The sequence below is a fragment of the Cervus elaphus genome, chromosome 8 (genome assembly GCF_910594005.1).
Source record: "Cervus elaphus chromosome 8, mCerEla1.1, whole genome shotgun sequence".
NCBI lineage: Eukaryota > Metazoa > Chordata > Mammalia > Artiodactyla > Cervidae > Cervus > Cervus elaphus.
In genome coordinates this window covers 48,566,665-48,578,989 of record NC_057822.1, presented here as the reverse complement: position 1 = coordinate 48,578,989, position 12,325 = coordinate 48,566,665, and the positions used below count along the sequence as shown (strand labels likewise).

General features: G+C 38.5%; 1 protein-coding gene across 4 annotated transcripts in view; it reads left to right on the top strand.

Annotated features, from left to right (window-relative positions):
• The window catches only part of CCDC150 (coiled-coil domain containing 150), a 97,345-nt gene that overhangs the window by 42,288 nt on the left and 42,732 nt on the right, over window positions 1-12,325 (top strand). For all 4 annotated transcript variants that reach the window (XM_043910512.1, XM_043910509.1, XM_043910508.1 and 1 more), the window contains one exon: window positions 10,718-10,831. In XM_043910512.1, the coding sequence (XP_043766447.1) occupies window positions 10,718-10,831 (114 nt within the window). The remainder of the gene's footprint in view (window positions 1-10,717; window positions 10,832-12,325) is intronic.

Below are 12,325 nucleotides of genomic sequence, written 5' to 3'. Positions count from 1 at the left end.
ATTGAGTGCAACACTTTGACAGCATCATCTTTTAGGATTTGAAGTAGCTCAGCTGGAATTCCATCACCTCCACTACCTTTGTTTGTAATGATGCTTCCTAAAACCCACTTGAATTTGCATTTCAGGATGTCTGGCTCTAGGTGAGTGATCACACCATCATGATTATCTGGGTCATGACGATCTTTTTTGTACAGTTCTGTGTATTCTTGCCACCTCTTCTTAATATCTTCTGCTTCTGTTAGGTCCATACCATTTCTGTTCTTTATTGAGCCCATCTTTGCATGAAGTGTTCCCTTGGAATCTCTAATTTTCTTGAAGAGATCTCTAGTCTTTCCTTTTCTATTATTTTCCTCTATTTCTTAGCATTGATCACTGAGGAAGGCTTTCTTATCTCTCCTTGCTATTCTTTGGAATTTTGCATTCAAATGGGTATATCTTTCCTTTTCTCCTTTGCTTTTTGCTTCTTTTCCTGTCACAGCTATTTGTAAGGCCTCCTCAGACAGCCATTCTGCTTTTTCGTGTTTCTTTTTCTTGGGGATGGTCTTCCTCCCTGTCTCCTATACAGTGTCATGAACCTCCGTCTATAGTTCTTCAGGCTCTCTGTCTATCAGATCTAGTCCCTTAAATTTATTACTCACTTCCACTGTATAATCATAAGGGATTTAATTTAGGTCATACCTGAATGGTGTGGTGGTTTTCTGCACTTTCTTCAATTTAAGTTTCGTTAGTTTTCTGTGATAGTGGTTTTCATTCTGTCTGCTCTCTGATGAATAAGGGTAAGAAGCTTATGGAAGTTTCCCCATGGTAGAGACTGACTGTGGGGGAAAGTGGGTCTTGTTCTGATAAGTGGGATCATGCTCAGTAAATCTTTAATCCAATTTTCTGTTGATGGGCGTGGCTGTGTTCCTTCCCTGTTATTTGCCCTCAGGCCAAAGTGGACCTCCACCAAAGACTTCCTGGACCCTCACAGGCAAGTCTGGTTCAGTCTCCCACTGGCCACCAAAGTCAAATTTCCCAGGGGTTCTCAGTCCCTTTGTTGGATCCCCAGGTTGGGAAATGTGTTGTGGGTCCTAGAACTTTCTTAACAGTGCAAGAATTTCTTTGGCATAATTGTTCTGCATTTTGTGGGTCATCTGCTCGGTGGTTCTATGGTGGAGCTAATGGCGACTTCCTCCAAGAGAGTTTGCGCCACATGCTGCATTATGCCAAATCCTCCTCAGACAACCACTTGGCCTTTTTGCATTTTTTTCCTTGGGATGGTTTTGTTCGCTGCCTCCTGTACACTATTTCGGACCCTCTGTCCATGGTTCTTCAGGCACTCTGTTTACTGGATCTAATCCTCTGAACGTATTCATCACCTCTGCTGTATATTCATAAGAGATTTGATTGAAGTCAGTCCTGGCTGGTCTGGTGGCTTTCCCTGCTTTCTTTAGTTTAAGCCTGAATTTTGCAATGAGGAGCTGATCATCAGAGCCACAGTCAGCTCCAGGTCTTCTTTTTGCTCACTGTATACTACTTCAGCTCCATCTTTGGCTACAAAGAATGTAATCAATCTGATTCTGGAATTGACTATTTGATGATGTCCATGTGTAAACTTGTCTCTTATGGTGTTGAAAAAGGGTGCTTCCTATGGCCAGTACATTCTCTTGGCAGAATACTATTAGCTTTTTTCCTGCTTCCTTTTATATTCCAAGGCCAAACTTGCCTGTTACTCCAGGTATATCTTGACTTTTGCATTCCAATTCCCATGATGAATCCCAGAGAAAGGCAATGCCAAAGAATGTTCAAACTCCCGCACAATTGCACTCATCTCACACACTAGCAAAGTAATGCTCAAAATTCTCCAAGCCCTGCTTTAACAGTATGTGAACCGTGAACTTCCAGATGTTCAAACTGCATTTAGAAAAGGCAGAGGCGCCGGACATCAGATTGCCAACATCTGTTGGATCATCAAAAAAGCAAGAGAGTTCCAGAAAAACATCCACTTCTGCTTTATTGACTATGCCAAAGCCTTTGACTGTGTGGATCACAACTAACTGTGGAAAATTCTTCAAGAGATGGGAATGCCAGGCCACCTGATCTGCCTCCTGAGAAATCTGTGTGAAGGTCAAGAAGCAACAGTTAGAACTGGACATGGAACAACAGACTGGTTCCAAATTGGGAAAGGAGTACTTCAAGGCTGTATATTGTCACCCTGCTTATATAACTTACATGCAGGGTGCATCATGCAAAATGCTAGCCTAGATGAAACACAAGCTGGAATCAAGATTGTCAGTATCAATAACCTCAGATATGCAGATGACACCACCCTTGTGGCAGAAAGCAAAGAATTAAAGAGCCTCTTGATGAAAGTGAAAGAGGAGAGTGAAAAAGTTGGCTTAAAACTCAACATTCAGAAAACGAAGATCATGGCATGTGGTCCCATCACTCCATGGCAAATAGATGGGGAAACAGTGGATGACTTTATTTTGGGGGGCTCCAAAATCACTGCAGATGGTGACTGCAGCCATGAAATTAAAAGACACTTGCTCCTCGGAAGAAAAGCTATGGCCAACGTAGACAGCATATTAAAAAGCAGAGACATTACATTGCCAGCAAAGGTCCATCTAGTCAAGGCTATGATTTTTCCAGTGGTCATGTATGGATGTGAGAGTTGGACCATAAAGAAAGCTGAGGTGAGGAATTGATGCTTTTGAACTTTGGTGTTGGAGAAGACTCTTGAGAGTTCCTTGGACGGCAAGGAGATCCAACCAGTCAAATCCTAAAAGAAATCAGTCCTGAATATTCATTGGAAGGACTGATGCTGAAGCTGAAACTCCAGTACTTTGGCCACCTCATGCGAAGAACTTACTCATTAGAAAAGACCCTGATGCTGGAAAAGATTGAAGGTAGAAGAAGGGGATGACAGAGGATGAGATGGTTGGATGGCCTTACGGACTCCATGCACATGAGTTTGAGCAAGCTCCGGGTGTTGTTAACAGACAGGGAGGCCTGGCATGCTGCAGTCCATGGGGTCACAAAGAGTCGGAAATGACTAAACTGAACTGACGATGAACTGAACTGAACTGACATCTTTTTTTGGTGTTAGTTCTAGGAGATCTTCTAGGCCTCACTGATCAGCTTAAATTCACCTGTTCCTGTCCATTTTAGTTCACTGATTCCTAAGATGTCAGTGTTTACTCTTGCCAATCCTTTGGCTTGACCATGTCCAATTTACCCTGATTCATGGATCTAGCATTCCAGATTTCTGTGCAATACTGTTCTTTATGGCATCAGATTTTACTTTTATCACCAGACACACCCACAGCTGATTGTCATTTCTGCCTTGGCCCAACTGCTTCATTTTTCCTGGAGCTATTAGTAGTTGTCTTCTGCTCTTCCCCAGTAGCATATTGGACACCTTCCAACCTGGGGGTCTCATCTTTTGGTGTCATATCTTTTTGCCTTTTTATATAGTTCATGGGATTCTCACAGCTAATGTACTGGAGTGATTTGCCATTCCCTCCTCCAGGGGATCATATCCTGTCACTCACCACTATGACCTGTCCATCCTGGGTGGCCCTACACAACATGGCTCATAGCTTAATTGAACTGTACAAGCCCCTTCACCATGACAAGGCAGTGATCCATGAAGGAGTGCTTGCTCATTAGAAAGCTTCTATTAAGCCAAATGACAGTGCTTCTACAGAGTTCTGTTTTTTGGTCTAACTTGATATTTTTTAGATGTGTGTTCATTGTAATGGTATGCTTTCTTAAGTTAGGCTTATTGAGTTATAATTTACAGAGTGAAATTCACCCTTTGTGTGTGTGTGTAAATTCTGTGAGCTTTGACAGTCATTTAACCGCCACAACAGTCAAAGGTGTATAGAGCGTTCCTACTATACTGTCACCCCAGAAAGTTCCCTTGCGCCCTCTAGGAATCAACCTCTTCCTCCATCACCATCCCCTAGCAACCACTGATCTCTTTCTTTATCCCTGTAGTTACATCTTTTCCAGAATATCATATAAATAGAATCATACAATATATGGCATTTTAAGTCTGGCTTCTTTTATTTAGCATAAAACATTTGAGATTCATACAGGTGTGTATCAGTAGTTTATGTTCCATTATATCACAGGTTTATCACAGTTTCTTTACCCATTTGCCAACTGAAGAATATTTGGGCTGTTTCAGATTTCGGCAGTTATGAAAGTAGCCTGTATAAATATTGATATGTGAACATAATATTTTTCTCTTGATATATATCAGGAGTTGGGCTTCTAGATCCTGCAATAAATACACATTCCAACTGTTTTCCAGAGGATGTGTGCCATTTTCCATTCCTGCTGGTAATGAGTTCCAGTTCCTCTGCATTCTCACTAGCACTTGGTATTGTCACTTTTTTTAGTTTTCAGCCATTCCATTTGGTGAGTAGGGATACATCATTGTGCTGTAATTTGCTTTTCTCCAGTGACTAGTAATGTTGAGTGTCCTTTCATGTGCCTATTTGCCATCAACAACTTAAAGAGTCTCTTCAGATCTTTTAACCATTTTTAATTCAGTAGATTTCTTACTGATTTTTCAGAGCTTTAAAAAGTCTCATTAGTTCTTATGTAAGTTATTACTGTTTGCACATAAATAAACTTTGTATGTGCTCTATATATTTTTTCTTCTATTTCATGCCTTTTTATGATCTCTTAAAGAGCAGAAGTTTTATATTTTCAGTCCAGTTTATTTTTCAAATTTTATGGAGAATACTTTCTGTGTCATATCTAAGAAGTTTTTGCCTAATCTAAGATCGTGTAGACTTTCTTCTTTGTTTTCCTCTGGAAGTTTTTTGGTTTTAGGTACGATATTAAGTCTTTGATCCACTTTGAGTTAATTTTTATGCATCATGCAAGATATAATCCAAGATTCATTTATTTTTAGGTGAATCATCTGATTGCTCTAGTAAGCTTTATTATTGAGATATGATTAATATGCCATAAGTTCACCTTCTTGAAGTACACGATTTAGCAGTTTCTTAGTATATTCACAGCTTGCACAAAACCCCCCACTCTCCTATTCCAGAACCTTTTTATCAGCTGAGGAAGCACCCAGCGCCCGTGAGGAGCCTCTCTGCTCACCCCGCCGCCCCGGCCGCTCCTGTCCGTGTGCCTGCACGTGGTCAGGTGCTCAGGCGTGTCTGACCCTCTGCAGCCCCGTGGACTGCAGCCTGCCGGGTTCCTCTGTGCAGGGAGTTTTGCCCATTTCCTCCTCCAGGGGATCTTTCTGAACTAGAGATCAAACCCACATCTCCTGCTTCTCCTGAGTTGGCAGGCAGATTCTTTACCGCTCAGCCATCTGAGAAGTCCATTTTACTTTATACAACAATGAGTTTGTCTGTTCTGGACATGTCATATCAAACAATATATGGCTTTTTGGTTTGGCTTCTTAGCATGATGATTTCAAAGTTTGTCCATTTGGTAGTATATATAATGTATATATATTTCATTTTTTTATGACTGAATAATTTTACATAAATATACCACACTTCTATTATCCATTTATCAGTTGATAGACGCTTAGACTTTTTTCACTTTTTGGCTATTAAGAATAACGCTATGAATATTTGTGTACAATTGTTTTTGTGAGCATATGTTTTCAGTTATATAGGAATAAAACTACTGGGCCATGTGATAACTGTCATTTGGAGAAATTGCCAAACTGTTTTACAAATAAGGTTGCTGCACTATCTTAGAACCCCACTAGCATTGTAGGAAGATTTCACTATCTACATCCTCACCTAAACTTTTGTCCACTTTAAAAAAATTATACCCATCCTAGTAGGTGTGAAATATCTCATTGTGTTTCTGTTTATTTGAAAAATTCATCTGTTTAAAAGTGACCATAGTATAAAATCATTAAAAATGAGCAGTGGCATTTAGTACATCCACAACTAGTAGTTGTGTATTCTACAACTACCACATCTGTCTAGTTTCAAAACATTGCATCACCCCAAAAGGAAACTCCACACCCCAGGCACTCCTCACTCCCTCCTTCCCCTGCCCCTTACAACCACCAGTCTGCATTCTGTCTCTATGGATTTAACTTCTATGAATGTTTCATATGAATATAATCATACAATATGTCATCTTTTGTATCTGACTACTTTCACCTACAATAATAGTTTTTGAGGTTCATCCATGTTTCTGCATGTATCAGTACTTAATTCCTTTTTATGGCTGAGTAATATTGTGTGTGATACCACAGTTTGTTTATCCGTTGATGGATATTTGCATTATTTCTTCCTTTTGGCTTTTATGATTAATGCACATATCTTTTCGTACTATGGTTTTGTCTGGATATATGCCCAGGAGTGGGATTGCTGTATCATACGGTAGTTCTATTTGTACATTTTTAAGGAACTTCAAATTGCCAACATCCACTGGATCATCAAAAAAGCAAGAGATTTCCAGAAAAACATCTGTTTCTGCTTTATTGCCTATGCCAAAGCCTTTGATTGTGTGGATCACAATAAACTGTGGAAAATTCTTCAAGAGATGGGAATACAGAACACCTGACCTGCCTCTTGAGAAATCTGTATGCAGGTCAGGAAGCAAAGTTAGAACTGGACATGGAACAACTGACTGGTTCCAAATAGGAAAAGGAGTACATCAAGGCTGTATATTGTCACCCTGCTTATTGACTTCTATGCAGAGTACATCATGAGAAGTGCTGGGCTGGATGAAGCACAAGCTGGAATCAAGATTGCTGGGAGAAATATCAATAACCTCAGATATGCAGATGACACCACCCTTATGGCAGAAAGTGAAGAAGAACTAAAGAGCCTCTTGATGAAAGTGAAAGAGGAGAGTGAAAAAGTTGGCTTAAAACTCAACATTCAGATAACAAAGATCATGGTATCCAGTCCCACCACTTCATGGCAAATAGATGGGGAAACAGTGGCTGACTTTATTTTTTTGGGCTCCAAAATCACTGCAGATGGTGATTGCAGCCATGAAATTAAAACACTTACTCCTTGGAAGAAAAGCTATGAGGAACTTTTCAACCTAGACAACCTAGACAGCATATTAAAAAGCAGAGACATTATTTTGCCGACAAAGGTCTGTCTAGTCAAGACTATGGTTTTTCCAGTAGTCATGTATGAATGTGAGAGATGGACTGTAAAGAAAGCTGAGCACTGAAGAATTGATGCTTTTGAACTGTGGTGTTGGAGAAGACTCTTGAGAGTCCCTTGGACTGCAAGGAGATCCAACCAGTCCATCCTGGGGGAAATCAGTGCTGAATATTCATTGGAAGGACTGATGTTAAAGCTGAAACTCCAGTACTTTGGCCACCTGATGTGAAGAGCTGACTCATTAGAAAAGACCCTGATGCTGGGAAATATTGAAGGCGGGAGGAGAAGGGGACAACAGAGGACGAGATGGTTGGATGGCATCACCGACTCTATGGCCATGAGTAAACTCCAGGAGTTGGTGATGGACAGGGAGGCATGGCGTGCTGCAGTCCATGGGGTCACAAAGAGTAAGTCAGACACGACTGAACAACTGAACTGAACTGATATTCCTCACAGTGGCTGTACCAACTTACATTAATACCAGTAGTGTGGGAGGGTCCCCTTTCCTCCACAGTCTTTCCAGCATTTATTGTTTAGACTGTTGATGATGGTCGTTCTGACTGGTATGAGATGATAATCTCGTATTTTGATTTGCATTTCTCTAGTAATTAGCCATGTTGAGCATTTTTTCCTGTGCCTTTTAGCCATCTGAATGTGTTCTTTGAAGAAATGTCTGTTTAGGTTTTCTGCTCATTTTTTTATTAGATTGCTCTTTTGATATTGAGCCACGTGAGCTATTTGTAAATTTTGAGCACTAATCTCTTGTTAGTTGCATTGTTTGCAAATATTTTCTCCCATTCTCTGAGTTCTTTTCTTTCTGTTTATGGTTTCCTTTGCTATGCAAAAGTTTTTGAGTTAAATTAGGTCCCATTTGTATATTTTTGTTTTTTTAATTTATTTTACTTGGAGGATAATTACTTTAGTTTCAATTACTCTAGACTTCCTTGGTGGCTCAGACAGTAAAGTCTCTGCCTACAATGCGTGAGACCCGGCTTCAAACCCTGGGTCGGGAAGATCTCCTGGAGAAGGAAATGGCAACCCACTCCAGTATTCTTGCCTGGAAAATCCCATGGGCAGAGGAGCCTGGTAGGCTACAGTCCATGGAGTCGAAAAGAGTGGGACACGACTGAGCAACCTCACTTTCACTTTTCACTTTCATTCTAGAAGATGGATTGAAAAAGATATTGCTGCTATTTATGTCAAATAGTATTCTGCCTTTGTTTTTCTCTAAGAGTTTTACAGTATCTGATCTTATATTTAGGTCTTTAACTCACTTCAAGTTAATTTTTGTGTATGGTGTTAGATTATTGATTTGAGATATTTTTCCTTTTTAAAATATGTTTATACAGCTAAAAATATCCCTCTAAGCACCAATTTAACTGCATACCATACATTTTGTTTATCAAGTTTTCATTTTCATTTATCTCAAAATATTCTTCAATTTCCTTTGTAATTTTCTCATTTACCAGTTGGTTATTCAAAAATATGTTGTTGAATTTCCCATATGTGAGAAATTTCCCATTTCCCACAAATTTCCTTCTTTTATTGATTTAATTTTATTTCATTATGGTTGAAAAACATACTTTGTGTAATTTCAGTCCTTTCAAATATATTGAGCTTTTTTTATAGTTGTAACATGTTGGTATATTGTAGAGAATGCATCATACAGACTTGGCGAAAATGTGTTCTGTTGTTTGGAGGAGTTATAAAGATCTGTTAGGTTCAGTTCCTTTATAGTGTTGAAGTCATCAATTGTTTTTTCATTGATCTTCTAACTGTTCTATTATTGAGGTCTTTGTTACTGTTGAATTGTTATTTCTCCTTTCAGTTCTGTCAATTTTTGCTTTATTGTTTTTGCTTCACTGGGGCTCTGTTAGATGTGTATTAATTTATCAATGTTATCTTCTTAATGGATCGGTCCCTTTTTAAATGTATAATGTCCTTCACCTCACAGATTTTTGTTTTAACATCTACTTTGTCTAATGTTGGTGTAGCCACACCATTTCTTCTCAGGTTACTATTTACACTGTATATCTTTTTCCATCCTTTTATTTCCAACCCATTTGTGTCTTTGGATCTAAAGTGTGTCTCTTATGAACAGAAGATAGTTGGTTTTTTTAAAAAATTCATTCTGCCTAGCTCTGTTTTGTCGTTGGAGTGTTTAATCTGTTTATATTTAACATAATTACCCATAAGGTAGGATTTACATCTGCCACTCTGCTATTTTTTTAATGGTTTATATACTTTATTGTTCCTCTGTTTCTCCATTACTGCCTTCCTTTGTATTAGATATTTTTGTGAACTGTTTTAACTCCCTTAATCTTTCTTTTACTGTATATTTTTTATTTATAGGTAACAGAGTTACAAGCAAAAATAGCTGTATGTTGTACCTATATATTGCTACATTTGCTGGTACCCTTTATTTCTTTGTGTAGATTCCAGTTATCATGTAATGCCCTTTTATTTCATCTTGAAGACTGCCCCTTAATATTTTTTGTAGGGTGATTTTTATAGCCTCACAATCCAGACCCCACGAAAGGATGGACACTGGTAATATTACCCGACACGGTTTAAACTGAGATAGAATTGAAATCTTAGCAATATTGAATCTTCTCAGACAGGAACACAATATATCTCTCCATTTTATTTAGGTTTTTGATTTATCTTGTCAGTATTCTGTAATTTTCAGCATGTCAAATATTGGATTTTTTTAGATTTTTACCTAAAAATTTCATGGATTTTGATGTTATAAATGGAACCTTAAAGAAATAGAGAATTTCCAGTTTCTTTTCTAATATATAGAAATGCAGTTGATTTGACCTTGTGACCTTCAACCTTACTGAAACTCTTACTCAGGCACCTTTTTTATAGATCTTTTTGGAGTATAGAAACTCGTGTCTGTCGTAAGTAGAGACAGTTTTATTTCTCCCCATTTCCATGTCTTTTGTTACTTTTTCTTACCTGATTGCACCAACTAAGCCCTCCTGTTTGATGTTGAATAGAAATGGCAAGAGCAAATGTCCTTGCCTTTTTCCAGGTCTTAGGGGAAAACATTCAGTCTTCCACCAATACTGGTATTAGCTGTAGGTTTTTTATAGGTATACTTTATCAGGTAGAGATGATTCCCTTTTGTTTCTGGGTTACTAGGTTTTTATCATAAATTAATAAGAATTTTGTGAAATGCTTTTCCTTTATATGTTAAGATGGTTATATGAATTTTCTTCTACAGTCTATTGGTGTGAATTATACTAATTAATTTTGAATGTTGAACATGCTTTGTATTACCAGGATAAACTTCACTTAGTCCTGATTTATTATCCTTGTGTGTATTGCTGGGTTCATTTTGCTAATATTTTTTGGAGGATTTATTTTTACATCTGTATTTATATGCTTGAGTTAATATTTAAATAAGTACACAAGTCAATATTTAAATAAGAAGGACTTCTGGTAAATGCACACTATGCAGTTTGTTATAACCCACCTGCTAAAGACAACTAGAAAAGCAGGGGAACGTGTTCATAAGATACCATTTATTTTATGGTTAAAAATGTCATTTTAAAGACAAGATATCATTTTTGGATCTGCATAGATTTCTTTTCTCCCTTTGTTTTTCAAAGGTAGACATAAATGCATTAACCTGCAACGTGCAGACTCTAGAGGAAAAGAATAAGCAACTGACAGATAAGATTGCTTCCCTAGAACTTGAGCAAGCATCTTCTGATTACCATTGGGTGGGTATAAAAAGGTCAGTCTAAAGTAGGAATTAATAACTAAAGAGTTTTTTACAAATCAGGATAATTAGGGGATGGGTTTCTTCATTTGTTTGTGTTTTGATGATATTATCACATGTCCTGAATAACTTAGCAGGCCAAGTATGTCAGAGAGCCCTGCAGTATTCAGGCAATAGATTTAGGAGAACGAGGATTGAAAGCAGCTGTTAAACACCTGCCTACACAGATGATCTGTAATGATGAAAAGTACCAGTGTTTCTAACATTTTAAAATAATTTCTTTTCCATAAATTGTGAGAAAGAAACTTGTATTCTTCCCCCCGACAGTTCTGTTGGGAAATCAGTAGTAAGTTAGATTTCTTAAAGCTGTTTGACAAGGTTATTACATTGCAAATAAATGAAAAGGAAAGTGAAAGTGAAGTCACTGGTTGTGTTTGACTCTTTGTGACCCCATGGACTGTAGCCCGCCAGGTTCTTCTGTCCTCTGGACTCTCCCTGGGGAAGATCCCCACCCAGGGATTGAACCCGGGTTCCCGCATTGCAGGCAGACCCTTCACCATCTGAGCTACCAGGGAAGTCATTACAAATAAACATAAGTCTTACAACATCTCCAGGTGAAGGAGACTTAAAGAGATTGTTCTGTTTACTAACAGCTAGTAAGTTTTCTGTGTGCTTTTGAATACTTAAGGATTATCTGTTTCTTTTATAGTATGTAATTCAGCTTTCAGAATTCCAAAGAAGGTGTGAAGTCTGTCTTAATCTGAGCTAAATTCCTCCAAGCTCTGTCATAAGCTGCTCATTACTTCAACTATGAAAAATTACAGAAACTAAATCTAAATCCTGTTAGTTTTCATGCCTCTGGAGCCAGACTATTTGTGTTTCAATTTTGGCTGTGACCTTGGGTGTGATCCTTAACCTTTCTGAACGTGAGTTTCTTTATCTGTCAAAATGGGGATAATACTATTATTAGGAGGTTGTTGAGATTAAGTGAGTTAATACATGTAAAACATGTAGCACATTTTTAACTTTTATTGAATTCTTAGTATCTCAGCTATCCCTGGAAAAAGCCTGTTAAGTTCCTTTCAGAGCAACAGGGTGCATTAGCTCTAAATCCTGGTATTATCTCAGGCCCAGCCCTCCCTCCCTCAAAATTAAAGATTTGTCCTTGTCCTTTGCTTTTGGGCAGACCTCAGCTGGGCGTATCTACCCACCAGGTTTGTCTCTCAGTGTGCATGGCTTTCATGCCTGGACTGCCAGGGAGCAGACCTGTGGCCTTATCCTTTTAGTGACTTTGACAGATCTTGCAGGTCACTTGGTCAGTGTTGATTCTTGCCTGCTCACCACACCTCTTGATTAAGGTCTCGCAGTAATTACCCATACCTCAATTCCAGCTTACATGTCTCCGCATAATCGCTAACCAGGCCTGCCTGGAAGTGTTGCATTTGGCTGTAATGAGTCTTGAGGAAAGAGGTTGAGATTTTATGACTTTTTTTTT